General features: G+C 42.9%; 2 protein-coding genes across 2 annotated transcripts in view; one reads left to right on the top strand and one right to left on the bottom strand.

The window, feature by feature from the left end:
- The window catches only part of UPK1B (uroplakin 1B), a 25272-nt gene extending 17318 nt beyond the window's left edge, over positions 1-7954 (top strand). The window contains exons 7-8 of the mRNA XM_004373663.1: positions 4808-4891; positions 7904-7954. Of these exons, the coding sequence (XP_004373720.1) occupies positions 4808-4891; positions 7904-7954 (135 nt within the window). The remainder of the gene's footprint in view (positions 1-4807; positions 4892-7903) is intronic.
- Positions 7955-19078: 11124 nt separating this feature from the next.
- Positions 19079-21545, bottom strand: part of B4GALT4 (beta-1,4-galactosyltransferase 4) — a 30742-nt gene continuing 28275 nt past the window's right edge. Inside the window, exon 8 of the mRNA XM_004373662.2 lies at positions 19079-19956. Within this exon, the coding sequence (XP_004373719.1) occupies positions 19824-19956 (133 nt within the window). The 3' untranslated portion in view covers positions 19079-19823. The remainder of the gene's footprint in view (positions 19957-21545) is intronic.

Below are 21545 nucleotides of genomic sequence, written 5' to 3'. Positions count from 1 at the left end.
ATTAGGCTGGTGATTGGGGTAGAAGGTGGTTTACGTATAGATGGTTTTTGAGTTTGATGATAATTATGAATATTAACATTTATTCAATACTTAACTAAATAAATGCCAGACACTGTTCCAAGTGCCATACATGTATTAACTCTTTCAGTGCTCAAAGGCAGATACCAGTATGATTCCTATTTTACAAAAAAAAAATGGGGAACTGAGCTATAGAGGTACTAAGTATCTTGCCCAAGGTCACACAGTTAGCAAATGGTAGTCAGGATTCAAACCCTAGCAGTTTTGCCGGAGAGTCTAGGCTCTAAGCAAATAAAGAACTTGGTAATATTCCTGAATGCCTTGATGAGACCCCCATGTATCTGTAGACAGCTTCTGAAATGCTGTACACTGCTTTGCGAGTTACCACATAGAGGAAAGCTAGTGGTGTGCCAGTTGGCTAAATAACTGAGGAATATCAGGCTTTGTAGTTTGGGAGTAAATTATACCTACTACAATTTGAGAATGAAGAACACTGCAGCGCTGATCATAATGCCACACTTGGCCGAGTGCCTGGACTCTGATTGGTTGCATCAATCCAGAAAAAGGACATGGGGGTGATAGAGATTATTTTGCAGAGGTCTTCAAAGCAACCCTCATTTCGCTTTTCACCAGTATTGTGTTGGCATTGTTTTAATGAGTTATATTCAGACTGCTGTAAAAATTGAATTTATTGCTTATAATCACAATACGCAATATAATTATCACTGTCAGGATTAATAAAAAGCTTTCAATATTTCAGTGTCGGCCCATGCTATCATACCTTGCGTGGATTGTGATTGTGTGCAAACTACATCCCCCTCTTTGAAGGGGACAAAAAATGATGTTTGCCTTCAGATAATTGGTTCATTTCAAAGAGACACTTCTTCCTAAAATCACGTAACATTGAAGTAATGAGAACAAATCTAAAACCACTTAACTTTCCTCCAATTTGAGGAAAAGATAAAATTAATTCTTTCTCCTCTTGCTATCTTCAGGGACCCCACACCCATTTTGATAACCCTTCTATCACCCTCCCTTACAATTCCTTGGCCTCATCTGTTCCTGACATCTCCATGTACAGTACCCACCTACTACACCACAACTTCAGACTCGACGTCACTCAACCCCTACGCTCCACCAAGTTCGTGAATCCTGAAATGCCTCTCTACGCTCCTGCCTCCCTGTGCTGCTACTTTGTCAACTGCACTCGCTCTTCACCCTCAACATGATCTCTTAGCTATTAATCCTTTCTGATTCTCCCTATCCCAGCCCCCCAGTTCCTCACACACCACTACTCCCTCTAAGTCGTTGGTCCTGCTACTTCCCCTGTAGCAATCCTTTTCCACAAAGCAAAATGCACCACCCCAATAGCCAGTATACTCCACTTCTCTTATTGCAGTTAACACTTTGAACTCTATTATAATTACTTGTTATAAGCCTCTCTTTTCTTTTCTACCAGTCTCCTTGAAGGCTATGCATTATCCAATTCTATGTCAGCCGCCCTTGGCATAATGCTTGACACAATGCAGTGTTTGGTAAATGTTTGGCAGATGGCTGAGTGAGTAAGTGGGATGGGTGTATGGCTAAGTAAATGGCTTCATTTTCTTATCCATACTACACCTTTTCAAGATTTACAAAACACAACAGTGTTGCTATAGCCATGAGAGCTAACAAAATTAGGGGAGTCATCATAAGCTTTGTAATAGTAGAAATCAACCAGAATTTTACAGAGCATTTCAGAGGCAAATATATTTATTCTACGTCATGGTCCGTCTGCTCCAGAAATGCTATGTGCATGTTCTGAGCCCTGCATTTCAAGAACATGATGATGAGCTAAGGAAGATCCAGACAAGCACCACTAAAATGATTGGTATCATGAAAAGGCACTGAGGAGAGGTGAAAAAACGCGGGCTCTTGTCTGTAAGCTCCATGAGGGCAGAGCCCATTTCTGTCTTGTCACAGCTGAATGCCTAGCATCAGCGTGGTATCTGGCACCTCGCATATGTGGGCTGTCACACATATTACTGGGGAAATGACCTCCTCCTAGGATCATTGGGAAGATCAAGTGACTAATGGATCTGGAAGTGTTTTGTGGACCACCAAGGGTGTCACCAGTGTTACTGTTGTAGTCACTATGTCATATCATGTGTTCCACTCATTCTGCAAATGTTTATTAGGTGCCTACTATGTGCCAGGCACTGTTCCAGGTTCTAGAGATTCAACAGTGAACAAGACAAGATCCTGCCCTCGTGAAGCTTGCATTCTAGTACAGGAGGCAGACAATAATTAAGTTACCAAACAAATACATGATAAAATTCCAGGTAGTCAGAGATGCCATGAGCAGAAACAAAGCAAGGGTAAGTATATAGGGAATGATGGAGGAGAGGGTGTTTTTGCCGGGGTGGTCAGGAAAGGCTTTGTTGAGTTGGTATTTGCACAGAGGTCTGAATTAAGTGAGGAAAAGAGACATTCAAACATTGGGGAAGAGAGTTCTAAGCTAAAAAGAGAGCAGCAAGGCAAAGGCCCTGAGGTGGGAACATCCTTAGCTTTTTGGAGGAACACCAAAGAGGTCAGTATGGCAAGGCCAGGGCCAGTTAAGGGACGAATAGTAGGCAAGGGTGAATATAGATTCTAAGGGGCCTGAAGCTTATAATTTTTGTAGGGAGGAGTCCTCCTTAGAAAAAACACTAAAAATATGAATATAAAATTAGGTACTGGGCCTTGAAATTGTCTTGTAAGTAAGGGGCCCTGAAGGTTAAGCTTATTTCATTTTACAGCAAAACTGCTTCTGGTAGTAGAAAAGAGAAAGGCAGGCCATATCAAACAGCCCCTCACAGGCCATGGCTAGGACCTAGAATTTCATCTTAAGGGTGATGGGAAGCCACTGGAGGGTTTTGAGCAGGAGTGTGAGGTGATCTTATTTATGTTTTACAAGGAGCTCTCTGGCACTATGTGAAGACTAGCAGGGACAAGAGTGGACTGAGTTCTCAGGGAGACCAACTAAAAAGCTATTGTAGGAATCCTGGAGCAAGGTGATGGTGCACCAGGGTGGTAGCAGGAAATAAGAAGCATTTGGATTTGGGATATATTTTAAAAGTCGACCCAAAAGGATTTGCTTAAGTGTTGAATGTCAGATAGGAGAAAAACAGTGGAGTCAGGATAATTCCAAGATTTTTCATGTGAGCATCTACCCATTCCCATTGCCGTCAAATTGAGTCTAAACTCAGCGATCCTATAGGACAGAGTAGAACTGCCCCCATAGGGTTTCCAAGGCTGGCATATTTATGCAAGCAGACTGCCACATCTTTCTCCTGCGGAGCGGCTGGTGGGTTTGAACAGCCAACCTTTCAGTTAGCAGCTGAGCGCTTTACCATTTCGCCACTGGAATTGCCTGTAATGTAGATGGAGAAGAGCAGATGAAGGGGAAATCAAGACATTGCAAAAAGGCAGGGTATGCCAGTGCGTTAACAAGGGACTGACACAGTTAAGGAGTCCCTGGGTGGTGCAAGCAGTTAAGTACCAGGCTATTAACCAAAAGCGATGGTTTGAACCTATCCAGAGGTGCCTCGGAAGAAAGACCTGGCAATCTGCTTCTGAAAGGTCACAGCCATGAAAACTCTAGGAAGCGCAGTTCTACTCTGAAACACACGGTGTTGCCATGAGTTGGAATCGACTTGACGGCAACTGGGGAGGAGTCGTAAAGGACAGAAGCTCAAATGGCCACCTGTAGCCACTGGGTAAGAAGTCCTGGTGGCACATTGGTAAAGCGCTCCACTGCTAACTGAAAGGTTGGCTGTTCAAACTCACCAGCAGCTCCTCAGGAGAAAGACCTGGTGACCTGCTTCCGTAGAGATTACAGCCTAGAAAACCCTATGGCACAGTTCTGCTCTGTCACACGGGGCCACCAAGAGTCGGAATCAACTCAAACGCACCTCACAACAACAACAGCCACTGGGTGGAACTCAACTTCTAGCCCTTCCAGGCCATTTCCCTTTGGGTCTCGGTGGTTGATGGGACCAGCCAGTGTTGCATTTCCGGGGAGTGAGTGTGATCCCCAGGGCTCCGGGAGAGGCCACTCTGGCGGCAGCTCTAGCCTTACCTTTATACGTGTGCATCACTCCAGCACCTTACAGTGATGAAGGCCAAGCGTGCCACCTGTGAGTACCTACTGAATTATGGCACGAATGAATGATTCCATCAATGAAAAAGGAATCACTCTTTCACACAGCATGGCTCTTCAAGGCCTCACTAGAATCCAGTCAAGATGTATTGAAATCTGATGTCAAACAATAATTTAGAAAGCATGAAGTAAGGGTTCCCTTAAAGATTATTTTTAAAAAATGGCGACAGAGGACCTTTGGTTTTCATAAACCAGAAGCACTTTTACTTAAAAACAAACAAACGCAAAAGATGCTCTGCCCTCGCACAGATCACCAAGAACATCTTTTGAGAAAGAAAATAAAAAATCATGTTTTACTAAAAATAAGTTGTCCACATACATACTCAACGTAGAAAAAAAGTCATGATAAAATAGTAGCACCTTCGTTAGATTTAGTGATTTAAAAAAGGCACAAAGAAACATGATATATAGGATATCGTATTCAACAGAATTACTTACACTCCATCAGTGTTAGCCACTGGCTCTCCTCAGGGATGTGAAAAGAGCCTGGTGATGTCGAACTGGACTTTGAAGTGACATTTATTCAAATGGCAATCTGCTTTCCCACCAATCTCTTATGTCTTTATTTATGTGTCCTTTCTTGCCAATGTGGAATCCCCACTCCTTCAGGGCTGCTATGAACTGATTTCTGGACCAATGGACCGACATGCCTGGGGCGTTGCCTGGTTTGGATTTGCCATTCTCTGCTGGACCGTGAGTATCTCCCAGCCCAAGTACTGTCTCTGAGAGGAGGTGATAAGGAGATGCCTTGAGATTGCACTGGTTACCTCAACCACACTAGAAGGCCTGGAAATAAAACCTCAGACCTAGGTTAGTCAGGAAGTTTCTTAAAGGACAGTGGATTCTCATGGGGATTGGGGTTAACTTCTCACGGAGGGAAATGTCGTGCCCTGGCAACCACACCCTTCTTCTGGCTGACTGGGATGCACTTGCCTTTAGGGGGCTGCAGAGCCTCTCTCCTTCCCTCAGGCCTCTTACTGAGATCTAGTTCATCAATTCAATACAATTAGATATCAAAGACTGGACTGATCTAGATGGCCCCTGCCCAACCCTAATCTGCCCACCAGTTGCCGTACAGTTGATTCCAACTCATGACGACCCCATGTGTGTCAGAGTAGAACTGTATTCCACATGGTTTTCGATTTTTCCAGAAGTAGATCACCAGGCCTTTCTTTCAGTGCATTACTGGATGCACTCAAACCTCCAGCCTTTCAGTTAGAAGCCAAGTGTGTTAACCTTTTGTACCAATCTACTAATTTACTAATCTACCAATATACTAATCTGCCTAGCTTCTCCCGAAGAGCTGCCTCCTCCAGTCGTAACTCTTCTGCTGCCCACTTTATCTAAAACAACTGCAGCGTGAGGGCAGCACCAAAAACCAAACCGGCTTCCATCAGTCGATTCTGACTCAGAGCCACCTTCCTGGACAGAGCAGAACTGCCCCATAGGGTTTCCAAGGAGCTGCTGGTGGATTCGAACTGCCGACCTTTTGGTTAGCAGCCGAGCTCTTAACCACTGTGGTTCTCAACCCTGGCTGCACATTCAAACCTCCTGGGGAGGTGGGGGGGTGTAAAAAAAAGCTTCCCTGCACCCCACCCTCAGATACTCTGATTCAGTTGATCTGAAGGTAGGGTCCAAGCTATTCTTTTTTTTGCTTTTTTTTAAAATTTTTCCAGTTGATTCTCATTTGCCAGTCAACGTTGAGAACCATTGCATTCGGGCAGCAATCACAAACTTTTTGCTTTCAGAACCCTTTACACTCTTAAAAATTATTGAGGACACCAGAAAACTTTCATTTATATGGGCTATATCTACTGATATTTACTCTATTGAAAATTAAAACAGAAATTTTTAAAATATTTATTAATTTGTTTAAAAATAATAATAAACAATTACTTAGTAACATAAATACCATATTTTTGTGGAAAAATAACTATTTTCCAAAACTAGTGGTGGTGTTTAATATTTTTACAAATCTCTTCAATGTCTGCCTTAATAGAAGATAGCTAGATTCTCATATTTGCTTCTTCATTCAGTCTGTTGTAATCTGTTGGTTAGGTTGAAGTATTTGAAGAAAATCCATGTTTACACAGATATGTAGTTGAAAAGAAGTCCTGGTTTCTCAGTGGTTAGAGCTACAGCTGTTAACCAAAAGGTTGGCAGTTCAAATCCACCAGCCGCTCCTTGGAAACCCTAGGGACAGTTCTACTCTGTCTTACAGGGTCTCTATGAATTGGAATCAACTTGATGGCAACAGGTTTGGTTTGGTTTCTTGGCAGTTGAAAAAGACAGGAGTATTTTAATAACTTCAAGGAAAGATAATTGTGTTTTTATTTGATACTACATCAAAATTCGAGAAGTAGTGGTTTCTGAAAGGTTAGATGCAATATTTAATATGATACTATTTCAATGTACTATTTGTACTGTGTTACATTAAAATTCATTGGTTTGTCTTGCACTTTGCATGAATCTTTTACCATGCATGACTCTATAGCATCATGCATTGGTTATTTGGAAAAATATTGGTTCACTCTGTTATGCAGGTCTTCTAAATCTTGACAGATTTCTTTATACAATACCAAAAACTCACTTATATTGATATTACCACATCAGGAAAGACTTTAATCATTGGGATGCTATCAAGCTCATGGTGACAGAATATTTTTTTAAAGTGTACTCAAGAGTCAACATTTAATAAAATTAATAAATTTTACTGCTTTGTCAAGGACAATCTCAAGTAAAACTGGCTTTTTCTTTTTTAACTGCAAGAATGCAATGACTACTAACACAGTTTAATGCATCGACCTTGATTCTTGCTAAAATGCTGGCAGCTTCACCCACCTCTTCTTTTGCATCATCAGTGAAAAAGGCAAATAAAATCTTAACATGATTATGAAAATAGGGATCCCTATTATGACATTGGAGCCCTTTAAGAGCTACAGCTGCTAACCAAAAGGTTGTCAGTTAGAATCCACCAACTGCTCCCTGGAAACTCTATGGGGCAGTTCTACTCTGTCCTATAGGGTCACTATGAGTTGGAATCAACTCTACAGCAACAGGTTTTGGGTTTATTATGACATCAGGGACCCCAAAAGTTCCCCCCAGGTGTTTGTGCACCACACTTTGAGAAATGCTGGGTTAGGAAGGAGGGGGAAGGAAGGAGAAGAAAATCAGCTCCTTTTAGAGGTCTTTTATGATCCCTGGTGGTGCAGTGGTTAAGAGCTTGGCTGTTAACCAAAAGGTCAGCAGTTCAAATCCACCAGCCACTCCTTGGAAACCTTGTGGGGCAGTTCTACTCTGTCCCTGTAGGGTCGCTCTACGTCGGAATCAACTCGATGGCAATGGGTTTGGTTTTGGTTTGTTTGTTTTGAGTTTATGATCCCTTAGTTCACCGTCTTAGGAACTCCCATAAGTGATGTTTTGGGATGGGCTGGATTCAGTGTTACCTCTGCCCCTGTAATTTGCTTAAGGCAAGGTTACTCTCAAAATCTCGTGTCACCCATGTTGTGGGGTTGTTAACCAATGTCATAAAACAATATGTGTACTACTGTTTCATGAGAAACTATTTGTTCTGTAAACCTTCACCTGAAGTACAAAAAAAAAAAATCTAGTGTCACCTAAGCCTGAGTGAGCCAAACATCATTTTTTTCCCTGAATGTGAGATATTTCTAAAGCATTTTTTTTTTTTTTTCATTTTTATTCTAGTTTTGGGTTCTCCTGGGTGCCATGTTCTACTGGAGCAGAATTGAATATTGAGAATGAAGTGTCATCACTAAACCTCCTTCCCCCAGGGACTCTGGATTTGGTGCTGGAACCAGCTCTCTCCTCATATTCCACATCTGTGCTCCATAGTAACATGTGCATTTCTTACTCAGATGCCAAGTCAGATGCTACGGAGTTCTTTTAGGTTCTCAGGCTCCTGAAATTCTCACGACTGGTGTTTTTCATCCTAATCTGGGTTCTGCAACATGTTTGTAGACTCTAGGAGAGGGAGAATTTGGAAGGAAAGTGGATAATAGACAATAACGACTCCATTCCTTGTTTATTTTTAATTGGGTGAGGGAGAGTAAAGACACTCAAAAGAACCTGTGTTAGCACAACAAGCTAAGTCTGTATTTGGATAGCATATCGGCCTGTGTTCTCACTGTTTTCTTTTTAAGAGACCTCCAAAGGCTTTCATTTATCCCAGTATCATCTGAGTGAGAGAACCAAGGAAAAGGTCGCTGAAACATACCTTTTGCCTTTTGTTCTACAGTGGCTCCTATTCAGAAGATTCTTTTAATGCCACTTCCGGGTACTTTCACCTTGGATCCAGGACAATTCCAGCAATGGTTTTTTCCTCTCATAACTTGCAGAGTGACATGTGTTCTGTAACCTCAACTTTCCCATTCATTAAAAGTTTGTGGACTTTTGGGTGACAAAGCAGGGGCCTGTTATATATTTACTCAGTCTTTGCTCTGAATGGTCTCAACTTGAAACACCTTTCGAACAAGGGAGAAGCAAGCCAGCTATTTGAATGGGTGATTTATGGGGATTTTTGTTTACTGTCAAAATATTTCTCTTCTGAGCTGTTTCCATTTGTGATCCTGGAGGAAATTCCCAGAACTCAACCTTTGTTTGTCTAGTCTTAGAAATAAGGAGGGCTTTAAAATATTTTCACCTCCGTTTGTCTTTATTGGTGTCACAATCGGTCATACGTGAGTCTAACAAAATGGGTTTTCCAACACAAGAGCCTATTAGGCTCATGGGAATTAAAGTTTAAGAGATGGAAAAATGCATATACCGGGTGTGGTTTCCTGCTGGATCCTGAGTAACACTGCTGTACGTTAAATGGTTGAAGCTTCTATGCTTACTTTTATTTTTTGCTCCTGCGACACTTACCGTGGACTGCCAGAAGAAAGAACAAATCTGTCTTGGAAGAAGTACAAGCAGAATGCTCCTCAGAAAGGAGGATGGCAAGACTTCGTCTCACATACTTTGGACATGTTATCAGGATTGACACAGTGGCTGCAACAATGGGCTGAAGCATAGCAATGATTGTGAGGATGGTGCAGGACCAGGCAGGGTTTCATTCTGTTGTGCATGGGGTCGCTATGAGTTGGAACTGCAACAACACTTACCCTAGAAGTGGTCATAGAGCCATCGCCCATCAAATCCTTTTCCTCCTACACTTTGAGGCAACGGAAGCATCTCTGACTCCAACCTCCAAACTGTATCCCCTATAAAGAAACTCTCCCTGTCTCTTTGGGGTTCTTTACCCAGCAGACTCAGACACAGGGAACACCTCCCACACCCCTCGCCCTCTAGTAGGTTCCCATGAGTTAGGCTGACCGCTGTGGCAGGGGAGGGATAAGAGGGTGCAGAGGGCATGCCTCTCCCTTGCAGTTGGTGGTAAAGCTGGGCGGGAGCCTGATCCCTGATTCCTAGGCTAGGACGCCAAAGGCTCATGTCCTGAGAGGGCAGAACAAGTATGCCCCTCCCCTACCTCACCTTGTCCGTCCAGGACACAAAAGGTGGCATCTGCACTTGGCTGAGGAGATTCTTCTCTGTGGTCTTTTAGGAGAGGAGGACAGGAGACCAGAAGGAACTCACCCTGGGCAAAGCTTTGAAGCGGCCACTCTCCTACCTCCTTTTCTGTACTCTCTCCTGCTTTCTGGTACTTCTTTCTTCCACCACTAACTAGGTTTTCCAATGCCCTCATGCCATTTACAGACTGAGCAATCCTGCCCCAGGCCCACTCCTATGTCCCCTTCCAGGGCTTCAGGCTCCAAAATTCTCTCTAGATGCAAGGTTCACATTCTCTCAGTGACTTGATCTCGATAGATTAAGGGAAAGCCCTTTTGTAAACTAATCCATACTAAGATGTGAATGACAACTAATTCCCCCCGCCCTCAGTCTTCTCTGCTGATTTTTCCTTGATAGCTGATACTGGTCACTAGTTGGTAGAATACAAGGCAGCAAATAAGAGCAAGAAAGATGGGACAAGATGGCCCACCTGCTGCTCCTTAAATCTCACCACCTACTTTCTCTACCAAGAAGTCACTAGGAAGAGAAAGGACTTTGAGTTAGCCACTGCTCCCTGTGTCCTCTCCAGCCAGCTTCCTACCTGGAAGCACATCCTCATCCTTCATAGAAGGAGCAAATTCCACTATAGACAGAGGTGGGCTCTGTCCCTTTCTAAACCTAATGAGGCAGGTAACCCAGGTATGTACCATGTCCCAAAATAAACCCATTGCCATCGAGTCGATTCCAACTCATAGTGACCCTATAGGACAGAGTAGAACTGCCCCACCGGGTTTCCAAGGCTGTAAATCTTTACAGAAGCAGACTGCCACATCTTTCTCCCATGGAGCAGCTGGTGGGTTCAAACTGCCAACCTTTTGGTTAGCAGCTGAGCACTTAATGACTGCACCACCAGAGCTCCTTATGCACCACGTCCTGCACCCCAAAACTTAGGAAGGGCACACCTTTCAGCTGAGAAAGAACCTAGGTGAGGAGTCCCCTGCAGAGAGTCCAGCCACCCAGGACCCCTGAGCTTACCAATACCAGCATCGTTACTTTAATTCAGGGCAGTTTCCATTCTGCCTGGTTTTTGCTTCCGTCTGCCTCCACCTTCCCCAGAGGCCCAGCCTTCCCCTCTTCCGTCTTCTGGAACTGGAAGTGGTTCTCCCTGTGAGTCCTGGGCCCCAAGCCACTGTCAGGGTGAGGCCCAGGCCCAGCTTCACCAAAACCACCTCCAGCCCCAGCAGACCAGGGAAGGGGAAGGGGAGAGGGGGAGAGCTTGGCTCTGGGGAGTTGGCCAGTTGCTGGGCTCCAGAAGCAGGCCCAGATGAAACCATCCTGTGAACCCTCCCGCTTCTCCAGCGATGGATTGTGCCCGCTTGTCAGGAGATCAAAGAACATACAGGCGTCAGGCTAATGAGTTTTATCAGATTGCAACACCAGACAGGTCATCACGTTCTCTCAGTTGGCCATTTCCTTCCCCAGGTTGCTACTCAGGCTCCCGGCAGGCTATTTACACTTCACGTTCCAAAGCCCACTGCTCGTCCCTGGTGTTATACTTGTCAGCCCTGCAGCATTTCTCCCCCTACATCAGGTGGAATAAACAGGAACTGCCCCTATTTTAAGCCGCAGATCTGGTACTTTCTGGCTACCCATAAGGAAGAGGAGAAATAACAACAGTCATGTGAATTTTAAAATATCTCTAATCTCCACTCAACCCCCTTCCCCCACTGAGCTGGTTTTTCGTTTCTATTGACTGAACAATTTCCTTTCTCCTTCTGTATCCAATATTTCCTCTAGTTTCTCTTCCCTGCTTCACCTCACCCAAATCCTATCAGTGAGACGAAATCCACAGGAGGGTAGCTGTAGGCTCTTGAGTTTGCGTTCATCGTGGGCGACACTTTTGTCAAAAGACTCTAGTGGCCACATCCAATGTGGAACTCCAAAAACAGAAGAAGACAGCAGTGCTCAGAAATGCATAACTTCCAGAACCTTTCTCCAACCAACTTTCCCCAATTCAAATAGCCAAATCAATCCTGAGGTTAAAGAGAGATGGTGTTGTCACTTGCTGTTCTGAAGTTGTCTCCACCCCAAGTTTTGCTTGAAAAAGAGAAAGACATTCAGGAGCTGGCCTTGCACTGACATTAGGTCACATTATTCTCCTATTAAACATAAAAAATCTCACAGAAGACCAGCCTCAGATAAGGTTACTCTGCGACCATGAAAAAATGAGATGACGCAGCAAGGCCTCTTTACAATTTTGTCTAAGCACAGACAAAAACAAGGTCACTGTGCCACCTAGAAAACACCAAACACCCTTCTCTTGGCCAAAAAGAGTGACTGCAACTTATTTACAGGTCAGTCCTCATGCTAGTCTACAGATGAGATTTTTTGAGATACCCAATCATAGAATTACTCCTGATTTCTGACAGCCTCCAATCTAGAACTTCCTTAGACCCTCTCAAATCACCCGGCCAAGGCCCAAACCCTAGAGCAGGGTCTTTCCAACACCCTTTCAGTAAGACCTTTGTGGTTCCCCATGGTGTGTGTTCTTCCTTGGTACAATGAGTCACAAACCAAACTTACTTAACTACAGGTGTGTTCCTGGTGATCTTTGACTCAGGGCATTGGCACTCTCCACATAACCGTCTGCCTCTGCCCATTTTTATCTTTCCTCTTTGTCTATTTGTTGGTTTATTTCTTTACTTGTTACCACAGAGTGGTTAACAATGTGAGCTTTGGAGTCAGATACTGGGCTCCAGACCACAGCTTGGCCTGATGGTGGCAAGTCATTTTACCTCTTCAGGAAAAGCCTGTGTCAGGAAATTAGGTACTCGCATGGGACTGGGAGGATTCAGTTAGGTATGTAAAGTATAAATCTCCATGGCTAACAGAGTTGTGAGAGACACCTAACAGGAAGTTAGTACCTTAAATCTGTCCTCTGCTTGGCCCATCATCCCTAGGAACACACAAATGAAAGCCAAGTTGCTTCAGTTTAATGCAATAAGCTTGATGAGCAAAATATATTGTGGCAACTATTTACTGGCCATCAAACATCAGCTATGAGTAATAACTTTGCTGTGAAATTGCTCCTCAATACTGGGAGAACGAACCAGGGTCATCAAGATAATTGACACATCTCAAATTGCAAGTATTATTTCAAGAAGTCCTAGCTTCAGATGAGAGTTCTGTCCTCGCTGCCCTCACGGGGAAATGTCGTGATCTCCTGTAAATGTGATATTCTGGGGGAGGGGAATGACACGATTTTGGAATCAAAAGAGAGCTGGAAGAGCAGGAAATTCCCCTTCTGTATTTATTTCCTGGGCTGCTGTAACAGAACACCACCAACTGGGTGGCTTAAAACAACAGAAATTTATTCCTTCAATGTTCTAGAGGCTAGGGGTCTGAAATCCAGTCAGCAGGGCCATGCTCTGTCTGAAGTCTCTAAGGGAAGATCTTTCCTTGCTTATTCCGACATTTTGGTGGTTCCCGGCAATCCTTGGTGTTCCTCGCTTTGTGGATGCATCACTCCAATCTCTGTCTCCTTCTTCACATGACTGTCTTCCCTTTGCATCTGTGTGTGTCTGTGCCTCTTTTTACAAGGACACCACTTACATTAGATTAGGGCCCACCTACTCCAGTATAACCTCATGGTAATTGATAACATCTTCAAAGACCCCATTTCCAAACAAGGTCACAGGTATTAGGACTTCAACATACCATTTTGGGGGATACAACTCAATCCATAACAGCTTCTTACCAACTTTGGTAAGTTATTTAACTTGAATCTGTTTTCTCAGTTACATACATATATACCTATGAGAGCTTCCAGAAAATTAAAATAGAGAAACTGATACAGAGCAAGCATTCAGTTACTGTTAGTTCCCTATATGGCCTACCCTTTACCAACCTCTCCTCCAAGCCCCTAAATCACACACACACACACACACACACACACACAGAAACACACACGTGCACACAAAGCTTCAATATTTATCTGAATTTTCAACTTCAACAACTGTCAACAGAATAATACAGCCCAGGGCTGTAGAGGCAAGTTCCCTGAGGCTGGGGTCTCTCAGTCCCTCCTTTTGCACACACTGGAGATCCATCAGGAACACAGGTGGCACAGTGGTTAAGCATTCAGCTGCTAACCAAAAGGTCAGTGATTTGAACCCACCAGCTGCTCCACAGGAGAAAGATGGGGCAGTCTACCTCTGTAAAGATTTACAGCCTTGGAAACTCTACAGGGCAGTTCTACCCTGTCCTGTAGGGTCACTGAGTCAGAATCAACTCTATGACAACAGGTTTGGTTTATATAAAGTTAAAGGAGCCCTAGTGGTGCAGTGGTTAAGTGCTCAGCTGCTAACCAAAAGGTCAACAGTTCGAACCCACTAGCTGCTCCATGGGAGAAAGATGTGACAGTCTGCTTCCATAAAGATAACAGCCTTGGAAACCCTGTGGGGCAGTTCTACTCTGTCCTATAGGGTTGCTATGAGTTGGAATCAGCTCGATGGCAACAGATTTATATAAAGTTATCATGGTGTACCTCATGTGTTACACAGTAGGACTGCTCCATAGGATTTTATTGACTGTAATGTTTACAGAAGCAGACCTCTAGATCTTTTTTTAGTGGCCCCACTGGGTGGGTTTGAACCACCAACCTTTAGGTTAGTAGCTGAGGGCAAGCGGTTTGTGCCATCCATGAGTCAGAACCAACTCCATAGCAATGGGCTTGGTTTTTTGTTATATACATATACATATATATGTGTGTGTGTATATATAGCTGTATACACACACACGTATATATACAAGGTTAACACACTTGGTTGCTAACCAGAAGGCTGGAGGTTCAAGCATACCCTAGGTACCCTGGAAGAAAGGCCTGGCAATCTATTTCTGAAAATCAACCTTTGAAAACCCGATGGAGCAGTTCTACTCTGATACACACAGAGTCACCATAGGTTGGAACCCACAGCAACTGGATATATACATATGGGACTTGGGGAAAGTGGAGGTTTCTAGTCTAGAAGAAAATGTCTTTCATCAATCCCAAGAGGCCATTCACAGAGCATATGGGGCTCCCAGGAAACCTGGCCCGTTGGGGCTTGAGTAGAAGTGAGAGGTCTAAGAGCAGAAAGAACAGGGAGGAAGTTTGGAAAAAAGGTCAGAGACCAGGTAAGAACGAAAACGTACTTCTGAGAGTCCAGAAGATACCAAACTGCTCTAGGAGCTAGAAGAGGGATAGATATTCAGGAAACCTACCTCAGAGAATTAGAGAAAGCCCATGAAGGCAATATGGCATAATGATCTTGAAATTAGAAGACTTGCGTTTCTACCCTATGCTGCCATTTACCAGCTGTCGGAGTTTCTGTAAAAGTCACCCACCTCATCTGCCCTAGTTAGCTAAGGAGTGGGGAGGATCAATAAAGAACGTGTAAAAACATCACAAACTGTAAAGCACTATAAAAATATATGCTATCGTGAGAAAAATATTAAAAACTTTAAAGTAGCACACACCTAGTGTTAGGTATTTGTGATGTCTAAATAGTCTGCACTCATGTAATTCTTAGCAATTACAGTAGGCCTAACCCAGAGGCACCTCGGAAGAAAGGTCTGGCAATCTACTTCCAAAAAACGGGCCATTGAAAACTGTGGCGTACAGTTCTACTCTGACACACATGTGGTCACAAGATGGAATCAACTCAATGGCAACTGATTTGGTTTTGGTTTTAACTGTCAATACAATACTTGAAAAGCTTGGCTGCTTTGTGGGAAACGGACTACAAAGAACACACAGAGCAGGAAATGGGGGACGCTCCATTCCTTTGACACCAAATTCCTCTGCCCGGCTGCAAAGGGAGGACAGGGAAGATGGCAGCAACTAGCAAGCAGGCAGCAGCACGCCTCCAGTCACCGTCAAAACTTGCCCGTGGTGCATGAAGGTCTTATAAAATTACCTGCCACCTCAAGAAGTTTCCTAATGAGTTATTTAAACAACTTGTTTATTATCTTGGTTGATTAGTCGAAGAAAAGTAATAGTCATAGTTCAGTGGTTCCTAACATTTGAAAAATTGCAGACGCCTTGTTAATAGCCAAAAACACAGGAAGCTTCCGCATGGCAGTAGCTGCATTTTGTTTCCATTGATAAGAAATCGATTTGTCAAATATGGATCCTCAAATTCCTTGTACCCACCATCTCCTTCCTCTGCCCTCCCTTACCATAATCAGTGACACACTATCTCCAAATTGGGAACCCCGTGACATAGGCTTGGAGTCCCTGGTGGCACAAATAGTTAAGCACTCGGTTACTAAACAAAAACTTGGCGGTTCAAGTCCACCCAGAGGCAGCTCAGAAGAAAAGCATGACAATTTACTCCCCCAAATCAGCCACTGAAAATCCTACAAACGCAATTCTGCTCTGACACACGTGGGGTCACCACGAGTCGGAGTCGACACGATGGCAACTGGTTACAGATCTGGCATATGCTATTAAGAAAACTGGAACAGGACGCCAGAGAGGTTCTTCAAAAATGAGCCGAAATATAAAATCTAAAACAATAAAGACCATGGAAAAAAACATAGGGACAATGCTAGGAGCCCTAATACACGGCATAAACACAATACGAACCATAAATGCACAAGCACCAGAAGAGAGACTAGATAAATGGGAGCTCCTAAAAATCAAATACTTATGCTCATCAAAAGACTTCACCAAAAGAGTAAAAAGACAACCTACAGACCGGGAAAAAATTTTTTGGCTACAACAAATTCCGATCAGCATCTAATCTCTAAAATCTACAAGATACTGCAAAACCTCAACAACAAAAAGACAAATAACCCAATAAAAAAAATGGGCAAAGGGTATGAACAGGCACTTCGCCAAAGAAGACATTCAGGCGGCTAACAGACATGAAGAAATGCTCACGACCTTTGGCCATTAGAGAAATGCAAATCAAAACTACAATGAGATACTATCTCACCCCAACAAGGCTAGCATTAATCAAAAAAACACTAAATAATAAATTTTGGAGAGGTTGTGGAGAGACTGGAACACTTATACACTGTTGGTGGGAATGTAAAATGGTACAACCACTTTGGAAATCGATTTGGTGCTTGCTTAAAAAGGTAGAAACAGAAGTACCATACGATCCAGCAAGAGCTGTCACACAAATAGACATATGCACGCTCATGTTCACTGCAGTACTGTTCACATTAGCAAAAAGATGGAAAAAACCCAGGTGCCCATCAACGAACGAATGGATAAACCAATTATGGTATATTCACACAATGGAATACTATGCAATGATAAAGAACAACGATGAATCCGTGAAACATAACATGGATGAATCTGGAAGGCATTATGCTGAGTGTATTTAGTCAGTCACAAAAGGACAAATATTGTATAAGACCACTATTGTTAAGAACTCATGAAAAGGTTTAAACACAGAAGAAAACATTCTTTGATGGTTATGAGGGTGGTGAGGGAGGGAGAGGGTGATTCACTAACAGTAGACAAGAATTATCTTAGGTGAAGGGAAGGACAACACACAATACAGGGGAAATCAGTACAACTGGACTAAACCAAAAGCTAAGAAGTTTCCTGAATACAACCAAACACTTTGAGGGACAGAGTAGCAAGGGCAGAGGTCTGAGGACCATGCTTTCAAGGGACATCTAGGTCAAATGGCATAACAAAGTTTATTAAGAAAATGTTCTGCATCCTACTTTGGTGAGTGGCATCTGGGGTCTTAAAAGCTAGTGAGCAGCTGTCTAAGATGCATCAATTGGTCCCAACCAACCTGGAGTAAAGGAGAATGAAGAACACCAAAGTCACAAGGAAAGCATTAGCCCAAGAGACAGAAAGGGCCACATAAACCGGAGACTGCATCAGTCTGAGACCAGAAGAACTAGATGGTGCCCAGCTACCACCAATGACCGCCCTGACAGGGAACACAACAGAGTCCCTGTTGGAGCAGGAGAAAAGTGGGGTGCAGAACTCAAATTCTAGTAAAAAGACCAGACTTAATGGTCTGAGACTGGAGGAACCCCAGAAAGCATGGCCTCCGGCCTCTCTAACAACCCAACATTAAAACCATTCCTGAGGCCAACTCTTCAGTCAAAGATTAGGCTGGACTATAGGACATAAAATGATACTCGTGAAGAGTGTGCTTCTTAGCTCAAGTAGATACATGAGACTAAATGGGCAGCTCCTGTCTGGACGTGAGATGAGAAGGCAGAGAGGGTCAGGAGCTGGTTGAATGGACACAAGAAATCAAGGGTGGAAAGGAGGAATGTGCTGTTATAGTATAGGGAGAGCAATTAGGGTCACATAACAATGTACGCATAAATTTTTGTATGAGAGACTAACTTGAACTGCTTAAAAAATACAATTAAAAAAAATCTTTTTTGCCCAAAAATGAGCCGAGAAAGGAAGAAGTCTTACTCAATATATTACAGCCCCATTAGCAAATTTCCCAAGAATGAAATTCCTTTATAACGGTTGGTGGAAAGATATGAGAACCATGATTACTTCTTTGCTATATAAAGAAAAAGCACAGGTTTTACTTTCCCTGCTGAGTTAAAGGTCAACCTGTCTATGCCTATAAAATGTATTGCCTATAAAATAGACTGTTAGTATTTACCTACCGGCTGGCCCTCATTTATGTTAAAGTTTAACAGTCAAAATGTCATATAATAATGATGGACTGAGATGCCCTTGGGTACAGTTGGATAATAATACTTGCTTAAGAAAATCCGTATCTGTTATATTGTATCCATCTTCCTATATAAACAAAATGTTCTTACCTCTGTTCTGACCCAGTATCTATCTCCTACTACCTTCTTTTGATTATTCTCACCTACACCCCTATCCCTCCTCAGGAAGCTAAGCAGTACTAGTGGCTTCTCTGCCAAATCATGCCCAAGTCAGTGTCATGGTTCCACCTTCCTTCCAAATCAAAGGTTTCCCAGCCCTGGCAACTGGATTCTCTGCCCTAGGCCTCTGAAAGGGCCAGTACCAGTCCTTTCTGTCCCATAACCAACCAGGTCTGCCCAAGAAGCCAGACCTACCTCACCCATTCATTATCAATTCTGGGAGAGGAGAAGGTACAAAAGGAGGAACAACAAAAACATGGTGAGGCCCAGGGTCCAAGACAGAGAGGCACCTGCCACAGGCTTGTACATGGAGGGTGTACACAGGACAGGGGAGAGGAACAGCATGAAAAAGAAAGGGAGTGGAAGCGGGACTTTTTTTAAAGCTGTTTAGATTTATGGATATTGAAATGAATACATCTGCAGGCCCTGAACAACAGTAAAAAACAAGATGGCGCACCCAAAACGTTTTCATATTTTATTACAGAGGTATTTGAGGTGTATTATTAGTTAACATGTAATTTTTAAAGTGCTAATTCATATCCTACATGTACAAAATCATTTTACAAAAACGCTTAAAAAACTAGCAGATAATGTGCTCTCTGCTGGGCTCTTACTAGAAGGCATATCTGGGAGGGTGGCACCCACTGCAGAGTTACAGCAGCAGCAACCAGCACAACCGCTGCCACCTCTTCATCTGACACTCTGTCCTCCTGCCACCTCTTCATTACCAAGCTCATTGCATCTTGATTCTTCACCTTTCCTCTCTTCTTCCCACCCAGGATCCACCAGATGACCATGCCGGATAAACAAGAAACAAAAATACATCTCCGTACCTTTCTATCTCGGACAAGAACGATTCCAGTTCTCTGGGACAGTCAGCCATGTTATTTCCTAAGGCCTTTTACCCCAGAAAGTGTCACTTAAAATGTAAACAAATCGCCTTCAACCAGAGTTCTCAGGTCACCTTCATTATTTCCTTTGAGTAGTCCTTTTATATTTAGTTCTTCAAGTATCTATATTACAATATATAACCCTTGCGATCAAAACAACTAAGAAAGCAGTCTTGTTACAACTATTTCACATTCTCTATCACCAAGAGCTTTCCTAAGAAAATATCAAAAAGGGAAATTCAGCCCAACAATTAGCTGCAACAAGTTCTTAATGGGTGCTACTTGGGGAAGTCCCTACGTCAAAATTATTGCAATCAAATATTCAGTTCTTCTAAAGATCATCAAAAGATCCTAGGTCATGGACTAGACCAGAAATCCACTGTGATGTTGATATATAAAGGATTGTGTTCCACAGACAGTAATTTATAAGAACAACTAGTCAGCCCATCTGTTTTCCAAACTCGTGACACTTGATGTAAGAGCTTCATCCTAAAGATAAAAAAGAACAAATATGAGTGATAAAAACAAGGATTTGGCACATATTTGCATTGCTTCTTGACTTGCCCCAACATTTGGCAAATGCATTCTTATAAATTATTGTACCTGTTGGGTTTTCTACCACGAACAAAATTGGTTTTGTCCATCTAAGATAACAGAGTCCAATGATAGTCATGTTCATTCCAAGATTTATTGTGTCAGATCTAAAGTTAGACCCTGAGGACCAATGATGAAGAGTCACTGGACTCTGTGAGTTCCCAGATGGACACTGATAACAATGTGATGTGTGCCATCCACTGCTAACAGGCCCTTACATAATATTCAGGGGATCTCTAACTCACCCAATGTCGTTGGGAAAACTTTGTGTCGTAGGTGGAGAGGGTATATACTTTTCATAAGAACCTCAAAAAAAGTTAAGAATATGTGAGGATGAGGGTGGACAAAGTGACCTAACTGCATGAGTAGGTCTGGGGAGAGGTCACAGAGAAAGCAAATACGGCTGAGGCTTAACAGAAGTTCACTAAATGAAGAAGATGAGAAAAAGGACACTCCAGGCAGAGCGAATACCCTGTGCAAGATGCACAGACAGCAAAACCTGGTACATCTGAGGAAGAATGAATCATTCAGTGTGGCTGGGGCCCTGCAATCTGGGGAGAGTAGCTGGCAGAGAACTGAATAGGTCTCTAGGAGCTTAGCAGTGGAAAACAATGAATCCCAGTTACACATTATATGTTAACAGAGGTGGAGATCAGAAGCATAATGTTGAGCTAAATAAAATCAGAGAAGAATAAATACAGTATGATCTTATTTACATTCAATTGGAAAACATGCAAAACTAAACAATCTTTTGTTTAGGGTTACAAACATATGGGAAAACAAGAAAAGCAGGGAAATAATTATTACAAAAATTTAAGAAAGTATTACCTCTGGGGGAAGGGAGGGAAAAATATGGGATTAGAGAGGGCCACACAGGTAATGGATATAAATCGGGTGGGAGACCAACAGTATTCATGGTATCAATCTTGTCATAGAATTTATAAATATTCTTTTGTATCTATTCAATAATTAATTTCTTAGGAAAAATGTATACCAATGAACAAAGACTAGAAAAACACACAAAATATTTAAAAAGCTGCTTTGTTAGAGTGGTAAGACGTATGGCTAAATTTTGTGTTGCTGGAAGTCCTTTAATATTGTTTTAAAATTTAGAAGAAAAAAAAATCAGATCCAAGAAATGTAGATGCTTCAATCATAGCCCCATGAAGAATCAGCTTATCTGACAGGAGTCCTTGGTAAAAGGCTAATTCCTAGGGCAGAAAAAGTACAAGATGAGCCTCGAACGTTCTGTCGCACCAGAGCACAGGGAAGGAAGCTCTCAGACTACTGTGGGTACGTCAAAGGGACTCGGGAGCCACCCTGAAGGAGATCCAATAGCCAAAGATGGACAATATCAGCACCAAAAAGAAGACCCACTGGCCAAAGATGGACAATATCAGCACCAAAAAGAAGACCCACTGGCCAAAGATGAGACAATATCAGCACCAAAAAGAAGACCCACTGGCCAAAGATGAGACAATATC

Source organism: Trichechus manatus, unplaced genomic scaffold (genome assembly GCF_000243295.1).
Source record: "Trichechus manatus latirostris isolate Lorelei unplaced genomic scaffold, TriManLat1.0 scaffold00026, whole genome shotgun sequence".
Lineage (NCBI taxonomy): Eukaryota > Metazoa > Chordata > Mammalia > Sirenia > Trichechidae > Trichechus > Trichechus manatus.
This window is presented reverse-complemented; position numbering and strand designations above follow the sequence as displayed.